General features: G+C 46.2%; 1 protein-coding gene and 1 non-coding gene across 2 annotated transcripts in view; one reads left to right on the top strand and one right to left on the bottom strand.

Moving 5' to 3' along the window:
- EVA1A (eva-1 homolog A, regulator of programmed cell death) overlaps positions 1–20,301 on the top strand; it is an 814,688-nt gene that overhangs the window by 549,952 nt on the left and 244,435 nt on the right. Inside the window, exons 3-5 of the mRNA XM_066594304.1 lie at positions 10,597–10,720; positions 13,463–13,615; positions 16,491–16,634. Coding sequence (XP_066450401.1) covers positions 10,597–10,720; positions 13,463–13,615; positions 16,491–16,634 — 421 coding nt within the window. The remainder of the gene's footprint in view (positions 1–10,596; positions 10,721–13,462; positions 13,616–16,490; positions 16,635–20,301) is intronic.
- TRNAR-UCU (transfer RNA arginine (anticodon UCU)) lies at positions 9,115–9,200 on the bottom strand. The gene is given in 2 exon segments: positions 9,115–9,150; positions 9,164–9,200. It is a non-coding gene; the product is annotated as a tRNA-Arg (tRNA).

Below are 20,301 nucleotides of genomic sequence, written 5' to 3'. Positions count from 1 at the left end.
TCATGCGCAGTGTGACTAGTTTTTTTAACCCCTTAACGACGGCCCCATCGGGAAACTACGTCCTGCCTAAGTGGGCTTTAATCCTAGAGGACGTAGTTTTTTGCATCCTCTTTGGATTGATGCCCACTTGCCTGAGGACGTGACAGCTTCATGCTGTCGGTGCCCGCAGGTAGCCGACAGCATGGAGCTGTCATCCCAGGATGCGGGCAGTCCCCCCCCGGCATTGCGATCGGCGCTATCCAATGGATAGCGCTGATCGCAAAAAAGTAAACAAAAAGTGAAAAAAAGATGAAGTTTCAGCTCCCCTCATGGATCGCAACCATGGGGGGCGCTGAAACTGCTCACCGAAGTCCCCGGCGGTCCCCTGCTGTCCCCGGCGATGTCGGCGGCCCTCCGGTGTATTCTGCGCATGCGCGCCAGGAGAAATCTGGCGGCGCATGCGCAGAAGCGGCAGTCGCCCGGGAAATTTAAAATTTCCCGGCTACCTGCAGAGTAAACGGCGATCGCGAAAAAGTTACAAAAAGTTGTAAAAAACAAAGTTTCACCTCCCCTCATGGATCGGATCCATGAGGGGAGGTGAAAATACTTACCCCCGTCCTCCGAGATGTTCCGTGGCGATCTGCCATTGCCGCGGGACTCTGCGCATGCGCAGAAGCCCGGATCGCCCAGGAGATTTGGAATCTCCTGGCGCCCGGCTATCAACAGATAGTCGGGCGCCGGTAGATGTCAGCGGGGACTGCGGTAAGCGGTCCCCGCTTCCGTGATCGCTGCTATCCCATGGATAGCGGCGATCATGGAAAAGTTGTAAAAAGTTAAAAAGTGTATAAGTTTCATCTCCCCTCACGGATCGGATCCGTGAGGGGAGATGAAAATAGTCCCCAAAAGTCCCCAAAGCCCCCAAAATTGCCGAAAATAACGGCAAAACTGCCAAAATGGCGGCGCATGCGCAGTAGAGCCTAAGGCAAAAGTTGCCTTGGGCATAGTGACTTGCAGGGACCAAAGTGATTGGTTCCTGCTGACATGGATGGCTGTGATATACCTATCACAGCCATCCATGTCATTTGTTTAGTAAATATCGCACACGATTAGTCCAGCCTATCTCTCCCCTGTCACTCAGAGTGATTTGTGACAGGAGAGAGATAGCAGAGAAAAATCGTGTGCGATATTCAGTGAAAAAACACAGAAAAAACCCCCGCCGCTGTCCTATATTTACCGCCCCTCGTACCCTTATTACCCCTCTACACCTGCGTCTGTTTTTTAAAAAAAAATTTGGGGGGGGTAAAATATATTTTTTTTATTTTGTCTACCTCCTCACCCTGTCTTCGCCGCCCCTCATACCCTAATTACCCCACTATACCCACGTCCGTCTTTTTTTGTGGGTTACATTATTTTTTTTATTTTTTTTTACGTCCATTTTTAAAAAATTTATAAAATGGATCGTAGACGCTATACCGCAGAGCAAGCGTATGCGATGCTCTTTGCGTCAAGCTCCGGTAGCGAGGCTACCAGCGAGTCGGAGTTTTTTTTAAGCGACGACTCAGCCTCTAGCGCTGTAGAGGGTGAGGTAGTTGTTGGGGCAGCAGGGCCAAGCATTGTGGCGCCTGCGACTGCGTGGAGTAACGCAGATGAATTTTTGCCCCGCATCCCCGCATTTACCGCCACGCCTGGCATAAATGCGGACGTCGCTAATTTCACTCCATTTAATTTTTTAAATGTATTCATAAGTGATGCCGTCCTGGATCTCATTGTCCGGCAGACAAACACTTATGCCGGACAGTACATAACCGCGCACCCTGCGTCATTATACTCCAGGACGTGGTCCCCATTGACATCCCAGGAGTTAAAAAATTCCTGGGAATTGTCCTTCTTATGGGACTCGTAAAAAAAACATCTTTACGGTCCTATTGGTCTGCTAGCGCCATTCACGCAACACCTGTGTTTGCGTCAGTAATGCCCCGCCAGCAGTTCGAAAACACCATGCGATTTTTCCACCTCGCCGATAATACACAAATTCCCCCCAGAATCGACCCCGAGTATGACCGCTTGTCTAAGTTGAGGCCCCTTATAATTCTATTAAAAGATTATTTTAAAAACGTTTACACCCCAGAAAAAAAATTTGGCGGTAGACGAGTCGCTAATGAGCTTCAAGGGCCGTCTATCTTTTCGCCAGTTCATACCATCAAAACGCGCTAGATATGGTGTGAAACTATATAAAATATGTGAAAGCGCGAGCGGATATACGTCCGATTTTTTTTTTTATTTTTTTTATTTATTTATTTGAGGGCAGAGACCGCCACCTAAATCCCCCCAATTGTCCTGAAGATATCGGCGTGAGTGGGAAAATTGTGTGGGAGCTTGTGGGCCCTTTTTTAAATAAAGGGTACCACATTTACACGGACAATTATTACACCAGCATCCCCCTGTTCAAGGCATTACATGACGCAGACACAGGTGCCTGCGGAACGGTGCGCAGAAATAGAGTAGGGTTCCCATAACCCCTAGTTTCTAGACACGTAGATAGAGGAGCGTCTTACGCGCTGGCAAAGGACCCCTTACTTGCGATAAAGTGGTGCGACAAAAAGGACGTTTATATGTTGTCCACCATTCACACAGACGCCTGCGTTGCAGTAAGGGAGAGGGGGGCTGCAACGCAGAAAATAAAACCGGTCTGTGTGACTGATTATAATAACTTTATGGGGGGGGGTCGATTTATCCGACCAGGCTCTACAACCGTACTTGGTTAAAAGAAAGACGCATGCGTGGTATAAGAAGGTAGCGATCTACCTAATACAGATGGCTACCTATAACGCGCACGTCATCTATAAGTTATCTGGGGGCACGCTGAGCTTCCTCCAGTTCCAGGAGGAGCTCATCGAGCATCTATTATTTGAGACCACTGCACCTCGAAATGCATTGGAATCTGAGGAGGTGCGAAGGCTCACAGAGCGCCACTTTATGCACCCCATCCCGGAGACTCCAGGCAAAAAATACTCTCAAAAAAGGTGTCGCGTCTGCACAAAGCAAGGGAGGAGGAGGGATACACGTTTTTATTGCCCCACGTGCCCATCCCACCCTGGCCTTTGTAATTACCCCTGTTTCGAAATTTATCACACCGTTTTACATTATTAATTTTACTTTTTTAATTTCTTTATCACTTATGCCGCCCTATAACTTATTGTCCTGAAAAGCAAAAAGGAGGGGGGGGGGGTGGGGGGGAGTGTTCTTTTTAGGGAGTCATTTTTATTTAGTTGCGCCCTGAAATCCAATAGGTGGTCCCTCCATTATAGGCCTAGCAATGTGTCCTGTATGCAAATTGGACCTATAATGGGGGTATTGCTGAACACAGAACAATTACCGCTATAAACCTTGGGGTACATCTTCCCAGTTTTCTCTGCTTAAAACAAAGAAAACTGTCATGAAAATGACAAATTTATGAAAAAAAATGACAATCAGCTAAAAAAATCAAAATTGGGATTTTGTTCCTTCCGCTTTATTCCAATTCATTCAAAAATTGTGGAGTCAAAATACACAGTACACCCCTAGATGAATTCGTTAAGGGGTCTAGTTTTCAAAATGGGGTCATTTGTGGGGGTCCTCAATGGTTTTGGCAGTTTAATGATTCTACAAGTGAGCAATGAGGCCTGGAATTTATTCAGTTGTGCCCTAAAATCCAATGGGTGTTCTCTCCATTACAGGCTTCACCATGTCCCCAGTTAGCAGATTGGGGCTAGAATAAGTATGTTTCTGAACGCGGGACAAACAGGGGTATCCATTTTGGGGTGCAAGTCTTCATTCATAAGTTCGCTGCACAAAAAACCTTTCTATTAAAAAGACACAATCAGCTAAAAAAATCAAAATTGGGATTTTGTTCCTTCTGCTTTACTCAAATTCATTTAAAAATTGTGGAGTCAAAATACGCAGTACACCCCTAGATGAATTCGTTAAGGGGTCTAATTTCAAAATGGGGTCATTTGTGGGGGTCCTAAATGGTTTTGGTCGCTTAAGAGCTCTACAAGTGTGATATGGGGCCTAAAGAGCCTTCAAGCTAAATTTCTGTTCTGAAAGCCACCGACTATTCCTTTCATTTAGGGCCCCGTTGTGCATCGAGACATAAAATTAGGGCCACAATGGGTATGTTTCTGAACATGGGACAAACGGGGGTATCTATTTTGGGGGCAAGTCTTCTTTTATATGTGTGCTGAAGAAAAAAATCTGCTTTTAAAATGACAGAATTGCCAAAAAAATGAAAATCCCAATTTTTTCTTTCTGCTTTGCTTGAATTCATTCAAAAACTGTGGGGTCAAAATAGTCAGTACACCCCTAGATAAATTCGTTAGGGGGTCTAGTTTTCAAAATGGGGTCATTTGTGGGGGTCCTCAATGGTTTTGGCCACTCAAGAGATCTACAAGTGTGATATGGGGCCGAAAAGCCTTCAAGGAAATTTTCTGCTCTGAAAGCCACCGACTACTCCTTTCATTTTGGGCCCCGTTGTGCATCGAGACATAAGATTAGGGCCACAATGGGTATGTTTCTGAAAACAGGACAAATAGGGGTATCCATTTTGAGGGCGTCACTCCTTATTCTCATGTGCACTATAGAAAAAAAAAATGTCTTTAAAATGACATATTTGCAAAACTGTGACTTTTTTTATTTTTTCTCTTCTAAATTGCATTAACTCCTGAATAAAAACTATGGGGTCAAAATACTCATGACACCCCTCAGTAGATACATTAAGGGGTGTAGTTTTTAAAATGGGGTCATTTGTGGGGGTAGCTATCATTCTGACACCTATGAGCCTTTGCAATCTTGCGGTGGTGCAGGAAAACAAAGTGTTTCTCAAAATGCTGAAAAGTAATGTTAAATTTGTATGTCTCCTAAATGGTTAAAAAAAACACAAGTTTTTCAAATGTGCATTCAGAATAAAGTAAACAGATGGAAATATATACCTTAGCAAAAATTTGTACAGTATGTTTGCACATATTTGCGTAATTACAGTTGAAAATGTGAAAAAATGACAATTTTTTCAAAATTTTCCCAATATTGGCACTTTTAATAAATATTCATAAATACTATCCGTCTATTTTTTCCACCTACCGTATATACCGGCGTATAAGGCGACGGGGCGTATAAGACGACCCCCCAACTGTCACCTTATACGCCGGTATTCAGTGGAGAAAAAAAAAAAAATTTTATTACTCACCTCCCACGGCGTTCTGTCGCGCTCCGGCAGGATGTCGCTCGCTCCGGCAGGCTGTCGCTCGCTCCTCGTCCCCGGCGCAGCATAGCTTTCTGAATGTGGGGCTTGAAATCCCCGCTTCCAGAAAGCTAATACACACGCCGGCAGCCATGACATCATTGAATGGCTGTGATTGGCTAAAGCACACGTGGCTTCAGCCAATCACACTATTCAATGACATCATTGAATGGGTGTGATTGCTAACACGTGCGCCTTCAGCCAATCACAGCCATTCAATGATGTCATTGAATAGTGTGATTGGCTGAAGCCACGTGTGCTTTAGCCAATCACAGCCATTCAATGCTGTCATGGCTGCCGGCGTGTGTATTAGCTTTCTGGAAGCGGGGATTTCAAGCCCCGCATTCAGAAAGCTATGCTGCGGCGGGGACGAGGAGCGAGCGACAGCCTGCCGGAGCGAGCGACATCCTGCCGGAGCGCGACAGAACGCCGTGGGAGGTGAGTAATAAAATTTTTTTTTTTTACACTTTTTTTTTTTTTGTATTACCGGCGCATAAGACGACCCCCGACTGCAGAGCAGATTTTTCGGGGTTCAAAAGTCGTCTTATACGCCGGTATATACGGTATATGAAGTACAACATGTGGCAAAAAAACCATGTCAGAATCCCTTGGATATGTAAAGCCTTTACGGAGTTATGCTATGTTGAACGACGCATGTCAGATTTCCAAAATTTGGCTCCGTCACTAAGGCGCAAACAGGCTTCGTCACTAAGGGGTTAATTGCCTCTTCTGTCTGTTTAGCGGCATTGCGTATCTACGCTGCACATACACAATGTGTATTAAATACTCTGTATGGACAGTGTTTAATACGCAACTTATAGAGAACAGGGTTGTGTGTGTGTGTAAAATAGAACATGCTGTTATGTTTTTTTTTGGGGGGGGGGGTTCTGCACTGTGGCAAGGCTATGCACAGAATGGTCTGCAGGGGCCTGTAACCAGGCCTTCTATGTACTGAAGTTGTGTTAATCAGCAGGGACAGCTGTGCAGGTGTCTGAAGGAATAAAGTATCTCCAGACACATTCAGTTCCCGGCTGCAAGCTGGAGCTAAAGTCAGAGCTACTGCTGAGAGACCGGAGCTCAATGCCAGAGCAGTGCTGCTGCCAGAAGCCAGAGCTAGGCCAGGCTCTAAGGGAGCGAGGCTGAAAGCCTGACGTGTATGGTAGACCAGGCTGGGTCTGGCCACGAGTCTGATGGGGAAGGACGCCTCCAGACTAACACCCTGTTGGGTACGGGGAGTGGTGCCAGGCCACTGTGTTAGTACTGAGGGAACTACTGTGTAGGCAGCGCCTTGACGGGCAAGCATTTATAGTTCATTGGTTTGTCACCAATGCTCTACCTTGCAGCCAAAACTGTATCCCATTGGCTGTTAGTCCCCTCAGTGGTCCATCAATCACCCAGATACAGCCCAGGTATTGGCTAGCTGTTAGCAAACCCGTGATTGGTAGAGAAGTCCTCCGCATGGGTTATGTAACAGTATGAAGACAGAAATACAAAAAAGGATTGTATTAAGAGAAGAAAGTTGTTAAAGGCAAGGATATATGGATATATATATATATATATATATATATATATATATATATATATATATATATATATAATTAATTATGATGGTTATAGACTGAAGGATAGAGAAAGATGAAAGAAAGAAATGGCCTAAAGAAACAGTAACTAAAGAAAGGTGAGGCTTCATACTTAAGGAAATAGACAGAGAGCGAAGTAGGAAGGCAAAGCATAGTGGACAAGAGATTCCCATGCTTTTTCAGTATTCTAGAGCCTAACTGTACAGATGAGTTCCCTGTACTTAAAGGGGTTTCTAGGGAGAATACTACTACTAATCTATCTTCAGGATAGGTCCTCAATAGTTGATTGGCTGGAGTCTGTTAGGGACCCTGACCGATGTGCTGAACGGGTGCATGCTGTCAGCGCTGCAAATAGGTCACAGCAGAAGCCTCTGCGCCAACCTCTGTGTAGTGGCCGGCACTTGTAACTGCAGGCACGGTTCTCATTGAAATCAACGCGAGCCGTGCACATCACTCACTGTGCGATATGTTTTACTGTCCCATAGTAAACGGGACATGTATTTGTATGCGACTCCATTCTGACTTTTGTGCCTCTGGCAACACACCAAACTGGTGCAGGTTTTTCGGCCTTATGAAACCGTCCCCGGGCTGCGTTCACACAGTACTTGGTTGTAGTTTCAACTGCAATTTAAAAAAAAAACGCGCAAAAAAGTCTTCAGGGACGAGCCAGCAGGTACTCGAAAAAGGCAATGCTCTCTCGAGTAAATCACCTTAACGAGTATGCTCGCTCATCTAATTGCAAGGGTTTCCCATTGTCAGCGGGAGCATCGCATGCCCATCGCACAGTGTATGAGCGCCATGCCATGTATTTGAAGGGCCCTTAGAAAACAATGGGTGAGGCGTCCTGCGGGAACACCACAGAGAACATGCTGCGATTTCATATCCGTGTGAGTCTTGTGCACATGGTGAAGAGACCCTCCAGGTGCTGCGGTCCGAAGCAGTCCGTTGTGTTGTATGTGATCTTGTGGCCGGCAGCTGTCACTCCAGAGCTGGAATCAATCAGTGACTGTTGCAGCCAAAAAGGTCACGTAACGGCCCTGGCTTTATTAGGACTAAAGCTGGCACACATATTGAAGCATAAATCTAAAGAAAATGTATCAACACATAGAATATCTTAGGCCATTCTTTATACTGCAGCTGTCTGTCTTTTATTTTGGATTACTTTTGTATGTAAACTGTAGTTTGTTTTTTTGTTTGTTTTTTTGCTCTTTCATATTTTAATGTACTAAATGTTTTATTTCTATTTGCATATATAAAATAACCCCTAGGTGGCGCTATAACTATGTCCTTGGCTTACTTTGCACGTTCTTGTGTAACCAAGGCTTTTATATACATGAATACTTTTCTTACCTGAGACTGTAGCTGTTAGTTATTGGGGTTGGGGCCCTTTTGTTTGGATGGGGCGATTTATTGTTCACATGAGCAAATGATATCTGAGATCACTCGTGCGACCGGGTGATAGAGGCTGGTAAACCGTTCGCGCTAAATTGTTTAGTCCCTCACATTCGCTGTATGAGAGAACTGAACGATCTGTTTAAACCGAATGATTAGCGAATGAGCCAACGATTGTTTTCATGCTTGCATAAAGCTAACACTCTGCGAATGAATTACCGTTTATCGTTCGCTCGCTGGCCGCGTTTACACTGAGCGATTATCAGTCAAAAAATAAATAAAATTGCTGGATCCTTTGAATGTGAAGGATAGTCGTTCCGTCCAACTGCACCTTCAGTCTGGCTACACACGGGTGTAAGCGCCCAATGGGGGCTACAGATTTACGTATGATGTGTGTTTTACTGTACTCTGTGAGCGCAAATGATGTGCACGAAAAGTGCGCAATTCTGCTCCCATTTACTTGGTGTAATAAGTAAAAAAAAATGTGCTCTTTCCCTTACGCTACGCCAATATACTCGCAGGAATGAGCCCTTGGCGCACTAATTCACTAGGGCTAGTCGTGACAATGGCTGGGCAGCAACTCTGAGCACAAATGCCGCTCAGCAATTTGCGCTATTTGAAAGCTGTAAGCGAACGCCAGGGCTTGTGTACTGGCCCCCTTCTAACATTACACCCAGCACTTAGACAACCTGGGGAGGTTTAATTAACAAGATAAGAAAAACAAATTATGCAGAGTTGGAGTGCATGTTATAATCTGGAATATACAGTATTTATAGAAGGATCAGTCAGGTAGGTGGAACGCAATGTTTACAAGAATATACACCTTTTTTTTAATTAGTTTTTTTTGTTGAGACTTTCAACACAATTTTCCCTTGCACAGTAAAAGCACGACTCTGGTGGGACTCGAACCCACAACCTTTGAATGTCTTGTTTTCACTAGAAGTCCAATGCGCTATCCATTGCGCCACAGAGCCATCTGTTGCCTGTGAGTGATGAGCTCCGCTGTCTGCTCAGCCACATACCAGTGAGCTTACGTAGTTGGGGGGGGGAGATACAACCGTGGTGTCTACTGTACTTGGTGATGGGTGGGACCTACAAGCCAGAATACTGAGACGGACCGTCCTTACTAGTGGTCTGTGGGCTGAGCCAGTAGAACTTTTTGGGGTCGAACTCTGCTAAAAGTTTTGTTTGGCATGAACCCAAAACCAGCTTTTAGTAAGGTGCTACCCAAAGCAAGAGTTCTCCTGGTTCAGTTCCCTCAACACTAATCTATAACCCCAGGGCTAATGTCACACGGGCGAGTGCGATGTCGGACCGTGAAACTTGGCGCGATATCGCGCTCTCCAGTATGCGATGTCCCCGCAGATGGGAGGCATTTTGGTGTTAAGCCCTTGCAACACTTCAGGGAAGGAGCGATCCTCGGAGAGTTTCCCATTGTTTTCAATGGGTAAACCTTGCGTTGCATCACACTCCCGCGCACCTCGCATTAAATGTGGGTGTGGCGTTCCGAGAGAACAGCAAAGATGGGACATGCCGCGACTTTTTACCTTTACTGCAATGCTGGAAAAAAAATTGCTCGTGCGTGAATGGGGTTCATATTCTTGCGTCGCGCAATGCACAAATCTCACGCAATTTTCTCAGCCGCATGAAAACTGCCCAAGGTTGCGTTCACACGAGCTATATTCTCACGCGGGTTTTGTGCGATGCAGACAACTCACACGAATGTAAACTGCATTTTTTAAAAGTAATTCGCACGCAGCACTTTCCGTTGTTGGACGTTCTCTCGGAACGCATCGCTCATGGTTTGACCTTCAGAGACCTCGCGTGGCGCTCGCATACTGTACGATGTGCATACAAGTGCGATGTGATGTTTCCCAGTAACGTCGGAACATATGAAACTAATTGGCCGTTTCAATTTGCGGACCGTGGCTGCAAGTTGTTTTGCGCAAGTAGCTGTGCGCGGTTTGTGCGCGCCGACAGTACAGTAAAAAATGCAATTGGCCGTTACGTATTTGTGTGCAGAGTGAGCAAAAATGTAGTGCGAATGGAGATCCGCTCGTGTGAATCTGGCCTAGCAGTGGGGCAGGTATATATAATCTGTGTCCTGCGTTGCTACTGCTTTAGTAGCGGCACGGTCGCTGACTAATGTCCTTTTAACCCTTAAATGCTGCGATGTGCTGTGAGTTATGGGATTTATAAACGGGACAAGAGAATACGCAATTTTTAAAAACCTTGAATAAAGTTCGGTAAAAAGATTAATCTCTCCTGTGTAGGACATCTAGGAATGCCCCCACTATGTGCAGTATCGCCACCCCCTGGGGATTAGGTGTTACTACTAGCTGATGTAGTGTATTTTGTGCTCCTGTGCAGAAGGTGCTGGATGAGTGCCAGGACCGGAGGAGCTGCCAGCTGCTGGTCAATAGTCGCCTGTTCGGGTCGGATCCGTGTCCGGGGACCAGCAAGTATTTGGTTGTGTGCTACAAATGCCGGCCAAGTAAGTAAAGGAATCTCGTAGTCTGCTAGACATTACACTTCTCATTATATCGGTTTCCTCCATTGTCTTCGGACCCTGCATGACCCCCGAGTCGCCTAATGAAGTCCGCTGATGGGAATCGGTGCGTGAACACGGCTTTAGTAATGGAGCGCTGTGTAATCCTTGAGGGGCACAGCACAGCTTCTCTCCTTGGGGGGCTGTGAATCCTGGCTGCCCCCTTAGATCTGTTAGTTGTCGTGATTGTGATTGCCGCCACACAGCTTTTCCAGACTCCTGAACAGCAGGTCAGCCTGGTTATTAAGCAATAAAGGAACCAGGGATATATTATCACATAGTAGGAAGAAGCTCCATTCAGGTCCCTAGGAAAGCTGGCTGATGACCCTTGTAGGACATAGAATGGTCTGCATTGGCTGTCGCCCAGCTTTCCCAGAAACCTGCAACTATAAACACTCTGAGGAATGACGTGAAGCTCCTGAACCCCAAATGTGCCATTTATATACCAGCTGTTGTCCTATTTCTTAGGCTAATTTCACAGTCTAGCACAGTGTTGGCGAACCTTTTTGAGACAGAGTGCCCAAACTGCAACCTAAAACCCACTTCTTTATTGCAAAGTGCCAACACATCAGGGGGCGGGGCTTATCACAACGTATGATTTTACCCCCGTCGTTCTAAAAAGTACCAGGCCGCTTCAAAATAGACAGCCTGCAGATTTTGACTGTTTTTTGAATGCAGAAATACTGCAGAATGTCCTCAGCGGAAATTTCTGTGGAAAATTCTGCGGCATTTTCGCATCCAAAAAGCAGTCAAAATCTGCAAGCTGTCTAGTTTGAAACAGCCCTACCCATTTTCGCCACCTGTAAACATACCCCAGCGGTAATGGTGACACCCCCCCCCAGCAGCCCCAGTGGTAATGGTGACCCCCCACCCCCACCCCACAGCGGCCCCAGCGGTAATAGTGGACCCCCCATCCCACAGCGGCCCCAGCGGTAATAGTGGACCCCCCATCCCACAGCGGTCCCAGCGGTAATAGTGGACCCCCCACCCCACAACGGCCCCAGCAGTAATAGTGACACCCACCCCACAGCGGCCCCAGCGGTAATAGTGGCCCCCTCCCCAAAGCGGCCCCAGCAGTAATAGTGGCCCCCTCCCCAAAGCGGCCCCAGCAGTAATGGTGACCCCGCCACACCACAGCGGCCCCCAGTGCAGTAGGGATACCCCACAGTGCCCCTCCCAAGACCCAAATACTTACCTCCACCTCCTCTTCCTCCTCCTCCTGGAAGCTCAGCTCCTCTTCTGGTCAGCGATGGTCCCGGCATGCATATTAACTTTTTCTTACCCATTTCTGCCTCAATGGGTAATTCCCAGCAACCTGATTGGTTGTTTGGTTGGTGAATCAGCCAACCCAATCAGGTTGCTGGGAATTGCTGATTGCGGCAGAAGTGGGGAAGAAAGAGTTAATATGCTCCCGGCACACACTGTGACTTCATGTCGGGGGAGGGGGATTCCAGCTGCACACTGAAGTCAGTGTGTGCCGGGATCAGCGCGGCTAGCAGTGCCGTTTGTGAATGCTGGCAGGGGAGCCGCGGCCCTTGCTGGTATTCACAAGTTGTGAGCGGCCGATGGCAGCTTGTGCCAGCAGGGAGGGCTGTGTGTGCGGCCTCTGGCACGCGTGCCATAGGTTCGCTACCACTGGTCTAGCACAATAACGGACCGTGACACTCGGCCTGATATTGCGCTCTCCAGTGTGCGGTTGCCCTTCGGAGGCACTTTTGTGTTTAAATAAAGACCATCTTGCCCAGACTCCTGACAATGCTGAGGGGCAAAGCATTAAATATATATACCTAGACAGAGTTGCTACCCAGGTCCTGGGAAAGTATGATGAGAAAACCGATTGTGGCCACATTGGTTGTCGCCCAACTTCCTCAGACCCCTCAAAAGCAAACCTGCCTAGTTACAGAATACGATGGGCCTTTAGAATGTATAGTAAAGCAGTTTTGGTGTTCCTGGGAAAGTTAGGTCATAAACCATTGGGGTATCACTTGGAGCCATATTGGTGGTCACCCAGCTTTTTAAGCCCCCTGAACAGCATATCTGCCTGGTTATATAATAGTGTGGAACTAGGAAACTAGGTTCCTGATAAAGGTAGGTGGTCTAACCAGTGGGGCGTCACTTGTAGCCATATAACAGGGGTATTCCAGGATGCTTAATACTGATGAGCTATCCTCAGGATAGCTGATTGGCTGGGGGTCCGCCGCTCTGGATCCCTGCTGATCACTTGGAATCAATGGGAGTTATGCCTCTTATTACACATCTGGCTCTGACCGCAATGAGTGGCTGGAAGTGTAATAAAAGACATCGCTCCTGTGGGTTTCAATAGGAGTGAAGCTGCCTCTTACACTTCTGGTCCTGAGCACTGATGACGTCTGGCCCTGCTGACCCCGGCTCAGACGATCAGCTGGGGCTCAAGAGGCGAATCCCTGCCTATCAACTAGTGATTACCTATCCTGATAGTTTAAGCATGGAGACCCATCAGTCTGCATAAAAGCTGTATACATGAAACGGAAGGAGAGTTGTTAATAAAGACTATTAGTAAGTTGCTTCATGGTTTGCTTTAGTAGAGTTGCAATAATCTCCACCCCCTTGTCTGTCTTACCAATTGCTTCTAAATCCATTTCATTAGACTTTTGCTACTAATTGTTACCATTCTGGGATATAATATTTATAATTTGTGCCTCTCCACAGATGAGTACAAGAGTAAGGTCGCCTGTGAAGATGACCGCCTGAGGATCACCTGCAAGAGTAACACCGCCATTGCAATCTACTCAGCTGCATTTGGAAAACTTCAGGGTGGGGGCCTCGAGTGTCCATTCCAGAACCGGAACATGCCTCCAGTGGGTAAGACTGCAGAATTCGGACCAGGAAAGGGTTAAAGTGCGATAAGTATGCCAGGTGACTGTATGAAGCGGACTCAGGAGTCAAGCTCACTACATGCATACATGGCAGATGTCGCGATCTCTGACAGCTGCAATTGGAGATGACAACGATTTTGGCTCTTAACTCCTTAAGGACCAGGCTGCTTTTTAGGGATTTTACCCATGTGGTGGTTTAACTGCCACATTTTTTTACTGTAGCTACCAAAATAATTTATCCTTTTTTTTTTCCCCTGTGACACATAGGGCTATTTTTTTTTTTTAAATCTTTCACTGACTTTTTTTTCTTTTAGTTTTGTTAGGGGTAAAAAGCTAAAAAATATATTTCTTTTTAACATTTCTAGTTTATTTTTAAATTAGTATATTTAAGGCTGCATTCCCACGAACGTATATCGGCTCGGTTTTCACGCCGAGCTGATATATGGTGTCCTCATCTGCAGTGGGAAGGATGGAAGAGCCAGGAGCAGGAACTGAGCTCCCGCCCCCTCTCTGCTTCCTCTCCGCCCCTCTGCACTATTTGCAATGAAAGGAGGTGGGGCTAAGTTCTGTGAATGAACCCCGCCCCTGTCCCACCTCCTTTCATTGCAAATAGTGCAGAGGGGCGGAGAGGAGGCAGAGAGGGGGCGGGAGCTCAGTTCCTGCTCGTGGCTCTTCCATCCCACCCCCTGCAGATGAGGACACCATATATCAGCTCGGCGTGAAAACTGAGCCGATATACGGTCGTCTGAATCCACCCTAAGCTAAAATAAAGTAGGGGATCTGGTTCCTAATTTTGTTTTGGATGTTTTGCTATTATATGTATGGTTTTGGATTACAGGGCACTTATAGCAACTCTTTTGGTTAGCGTCGGCTTTGGGTTATTATGTATAAATTGTTTTAATATCTAATTTTTATTTACTTGTGCATGTAATCTTTACGTCATAAGTCCTCTGGGGGACATTCGCATGATTTTTTTCTTTTTCTTTTATTTGACACTTTTCCTGCTGTAGCTGGGGTATCCATAAGAGCTCCACTACTTTCCCTGTAGTGACAATAGTCACTGGCAGAGCTGATCCAGGTCTGCTAGGACCAGGCAGCTCTGCTGTAGCAGGGAATCCCGGGGGTCACGTGACCCCCGGCTCGCGTAGTGGAAGAAACTCTTCTCCTTTCTTCAGTACACATCGCTCAATGACCTATATGTACTAAATTAAAGTGGGAGGCAGAAGGGGTATAAACCCACTTCTCCCTCCTCCTGACAGCCAGTCTTACTTCTGATTAATTGCAGAGAAAGGAGGCTTTAATCACCGCAATAATTTTACATACGGCTGGGTTTTAAGCCCGGGACCAGGCGCCGTATATTTACAGCACTAGGTCCTTAATGAATTAATCCTTTAAATGCTCCGAATGGCATTTAGGGGATCTGAATGCCCCCCATCCTCTGAGATTGCAGGGATCTGTCTGGGTGTCGTGGCAGCTGTGGGCCTTCTGAAAGCTCACTGGGCTGCAATAAATGATTACCACAGGCACGTCTGGATAGATTTCTGGTCCGATTACTGTATGAACGGTCAAGCAACTGCAATTTCAAGTCTCCTATGGAGAGACAAAAGAAATCATATTTAAAAAGTTGCCTTTTTTGTTTTTGACTATTGAACACTTCGCTATCTTTTTCCAGACTGCAAATTAAAAAAAGAACTAAGAAAAAAATAAAGTGATATCTATGTCCGTAAAAATCCAGATTATACAAATATCACCTTGTTAATCCCACGGGCGCCATACGGAGAGACTAGAAGCCATTGATTTCAATGCGTTTGCTCACATGCTCTCTCAAGCCCCATAGACTGTAAGGTTGGGTCCTGAGTGAATTCCAGCTGTGAGCCCGGCCGTGGGCCTGCGTATGCCTGCATTATGTACTGCGTATGACCGTGTACTCCCGTAGGAGGTCATACGTGGAACAGCTTTTTATTTGTATTTTCCGCGACCTCACTTAGCGATGACGTGGGTTACCGCACCCCTTATACAATGTAATTGCGTATAGGCTGCGGGTATATCTGCGACTATAGAGCACAATGGACACTAGATCATGGTAAAATAAAAATGGCTGCCTTTTTATTTTACATGAGCGAATTACGCAATTCTAACCCGCTAATGTTAGTGGATTGTGCCATCCAATGCATTTGATTGAATAGCGTATTACCGCGCAGAATACATCTGCGGAATCCGTAATTGTGTGCGACCAGCCTCAGATGTCCTCTAACACATGTCACTAGTATACTTAAAGGGGTTGTCTCACGCCGGAATGTTTTTTTTTTGTTATTCAATAGGCCCCCTGTTCGGCGTGAGACAAACCCAAGGGATGGGTTAAAAAAAAATAAAAGTTTATTACTTACCCGAATCCCCGAGCTGCGGCGACTTCTTTCTTTCTTTACCAAGATGGCCGCCAGGATCTTCACCCACGATGCACCGCGGGTCTTCTCCCATGGTGCACCGTGGGCTCTGTGCCGTCCATTGCCAATTCCAGCCTCCTGATTGGCTGGAATCGGCACACGTGACGGGGCGGAGCTACGAGGACCAGCTCTCCGGAACGAGCGGCCCCATTCACCAGGGAGAAGACTGGACTGCACAAGCGTGTCTAAAAACGCCAGAAGACAGCGAATTTAGACGGATCCATGGCGACGGGGACGCTAGCAACGAAGCAGGTAAGTGAATAACTTCTGTATGGCTCATAATTAATGCACGATGTATATTACAAAGTGCATTAATATGGCCATACAGAAGTGCTTAACCCCATTTGATTTCACGAGACAACCCCTTTAATATGTCAGTTGCTACATTGTAACACGGATTCTTCTTGTTTCCATCAGAATGCCAGTCCTCCTCGGCCCTGTCCCTGATGATCAAGCGCTGCCAGGGCAGGCGGACTTGTAGCATCTACGCCAGCACTTACGAGTTTGGAGACCCATGTTATCCTGGAATCCGCAAACACCTCAATGTCATCTACACTTGTGGTAAGCGCCGCTTGTCTCCTTTATTAGCTGCCTATTTTTTGCAGAAAATGGACAAAATAAGTGACCTTGTCGTCATACTTCCGTAGCGCTGCTTTATGAATTCCTCTCACTAGGGGGCAGTGTTGTGTTATTGATGATATGATGGATAATACTAGTTCTTTTTGCTGGTCTGAAATTCTGTTTTTTGCTTTAAGAAATGAGAAAAATCAAACTTTTTGTGATTTTTATTTTTTTTTGTGGTTCAGTGGAATTCACAATTTGTCTCATCTATTGGAAGTTTTGTACTAGTGTTGTGATTACAATGATCCTCAGTGCAACTGCAATTTGTATGATAGCTAATGTAATAACAAGCAAAGTGCAAATCACTTATCCTAAAATGTTTTTTTGTGTCCTGTAATATCCCTGTAAGGTACTGGCCACTAGGGGTCTCCCTTACTTCTAGTTTGCTGTTCACTGCCTGTTGTCACATGAAATCTGTCCCTACTGTGCTTCTCCTGAAAATAAGCCCTAGCTACACTACATGAAAAAAAGAAATACTCGCCTAGCAGGCAGCATCCGGGTCCCTTCCGCTGGGTTGCGGTGCTCTGGCAGGCTTCCATGTAGTCCTCAATGCTGACTGAGCATCTCTTGTTGGTGATGGAGCTTAAATACCCCAACTCCAGTAAGCGCTTGCTCTAATTGGCTGTGGTAGCACTCGAACCAATCAGTCATTCATTAAATGACATAATTGAATGGCTCTGATTGGTTCAGGAGCACCACCTCAGCCAATCAAAGCTGGTGCTCGATAAACCAATCGGAACAATCGCTTGCTGGAGGCGGGGTACGCAAGCCCTGTCACCAACAAGAGATGCTCCACCGGCATTGAGGACTACACGGAAACCTGCCGCAGCACCAGGGACCCGGGCGCTGCCTGCTAGGTGAGTAAAATAAATACCCTGAAAATAAGACCCTGTCCATCTTTTGGGGCAAAAATTAATATAAGACGGTGTCTTATTTTTGGAGAAACACAGTAGTAAGGCCTCTTTGATGTGGGTCAGCTTCAATGATGTGTGCTTGCTACATGCCAATGATCTCTATACATTATCTTGGCATGTATATGCACGTAATACACGTATGCTGCGGTTTGTAGTACACAGGCAAACACTGCGCCTGTAATATGCAGCGACCGTATGTTCGTTGTAAGAGAGCCCTACCAGAGATGAGACGGAACAAGGACCTATAGGAGGGTGATGGCTCCTGCTGCCCATAGAAGTCTATGAAGAGGCGGGAGGTAGAGAGGCACTGACAGATGTGCTGCTGGTGCGAACTGAAAATGACAGCTGCTGCCTGCAGTGATGAATGCAGTGCAATTATATCGCCCCTCATGTATACAGCTGCTTACGTTATAACGCCACCTGTAAGTGCGGGGACGCTTTAAGGTGGAAATCGTGATTGTCAATCAGTTATTGCCCGATCTTGTTGTATTGGCATTATGCGACTATACTGCATGTCCTTCATATCCTGGGTCTCCGATTTCTAATGTATGACCTACAATTGTAATTGCTGAGTTTGTACAGAAATGTTGGTTTATTTCATAATCTCTCTTCGCAGTCTGTGCTCCGTCTGCTACAAGGCTCCGAAGACACTAGGCAGAACAGACAGAACACTTGGCCTACTATGACCACTACTGAAGGGAGCTTACTGTATAGTGGGCTGCTATTGAGTTTAATGCATAGCAATATGCAGTAAGCTCCTGAGCGCCCTCTAGTGGTAGAAAAAAAGAAGACCGGAAATCTTACGAGTATATAAAACGTAAAATGTGTTTGTTTCGTATACAAATCCACAGTTCTGGTCCAGTTTGAGTGAAACTTTGCCGCAGCGTTCTTCAGCACTCGGCGACGAATACTGGCGTGATTAAAAATCGAAAACTCTCTCAGACTTCCCCTGTGGGTTTTTTTTTTTTGTGGCCAATACTAACCAATCACAGCACAGCTTTCATTTCTAATACTGCTGAGGTAAAATGGAAGCTGCTCTGTGATTGGTTGCTATGGGCAACACATATTTTCTTTTGGATAGCTTTCATAAATATACAGCTGAGGTAAAATGGAAGCTGCTCTGTGATTAGTTATTTCTTATACTGCTGACATAAAGAAAAGTTGTGATTGGTTGCTATGTACTTATTATATGCTATTATACTGCTGAGGTAAAATGAAAGCTGCGCTGTGATTGTGCGGCGTCCGAGGAGTCAGCGGGGTAGAGAAAGGCCTTGTCACAGGGCTCTACCATCTCCTTCCCTGATGGTAACTCGAGACCTGGCCGAGTTATTGCTGGGGGAGATCACAGGGAAAAAGTAACCAGAGGTTAACTGTAGTTGTCTTTGTCACTTGTGACGCCAGCACTCTGTCCTCTGCGGTGAATCTGGATGCTTGAGTAAAGTCCACAAACCGGGAAACGCTCTGGACAAACCGGGAACGGTCGGTAATGTCAGTTTACTGTAACTTGTTAACTTCAAATCACATCAACAGTCTGGTACAACAAGATAAGGTGGTGTGATGGGGGATTCCCGGGGGATTCTGGACAATCCACAATCTTGTGTGGTCCTGCACCCAGCAACACGCTCTCAACTCTCTACTAGTCAACACTCATGATTCTCGTGCCCTTCTTCTGTGTAAGCCATGGTCCTTCTCTGTGTGCTTAGTGGTAGCACCGGTATCTCCTAGGTAGACTAGGCCCAGGCTGAGCATAGTGGAATCGCTCCGCTTCCTCCATTCTCTCTTCACACAGGCTGATCAGTGTCTGTGTGGCTCTCTCAGCAGAACTTCTCTTGCAGACTCCAAACCACACTTCTGACTGACAGACTACCCTTACACTGAACCTCGCAAACACGTATACATAGCACGGTCACATGACTTACAAAGCGATACAAACACGTTACATTTTCCAGACATTAACCCATTCGGTGCTGTAGAGGTGCAATACACATCTCAAATACAAACTACACCTAAGGCATTGACGAGACAGACCTATAACATTATGGATGGGCTCCACTGACTCTAGGCCACTACAATTAGTTGCTATTTCCTATACTGCTGAGGTAAAATGAAAACTGTGCTGTGATTGGTTGCTATGGGTGGCACCGATTTTTCTTTTGGATAGCTTTCATAACTGTGCGGTGCTGCGCTCATTTTTGGGGCCCCCTTTATATATTCCAGGACCGCTATACATAAAATCGCCGCGTAACGCCCGGGTATATCTTCTAGTGGTTAGTAAATAACAAATATTGCTACAGTGTGGGACTGGGGGGCCCAGGGAACTGGTGATCCCCCATTCACCCTATAGGTGAAGATTCCAGAGGTGGCATTTATGGCATATCCTGTAGAGGGTGAGATCATATGTAACATGGCTGAAAATGTGCCGATATGCAGTTTAACCCCGACACGTACTGCTATTTAAATTAAATTTTACTACAAATTGTAGCGAATGGTTTACATGTGACCCCACCCTTAGCTGCAGATGCTTAGGACCCCAAGAAACCTTCCTATCACCATGCTGGGAGTTCTAGTTTCCTATGGAGGGGAAGGGATGACAGGGACGTGACAATCAATGTATTTTAATTGCCTAGTAGGAGAGGGGACACATACTTTTTTTCAGCCCCTGCCTCAGTTTCTGCCTTGGGGTCCTCTCAGTA

The sequence above is a fragment of the Eleutherodactylus coqui genome, chromosome 1, assembly GCF_035609145.1.
Source record: "Eleutherodactylus coqui strain aEleCoq1 chromosome 1, aEleCoq1.hap1, whole genome shotgun sequence".
Taxonomy (NCBI): Eukaryota; Metazoa; Chordata; class Amphibia; order Anura; family Eleutherodactylidae; genus Eleutherodactylus; species Eleutherodactylus coqui.
Note: the sequence above shows the minus strand (reverse complement) of the source record. Positions and strands in the feature narration are given on the sequence as shown.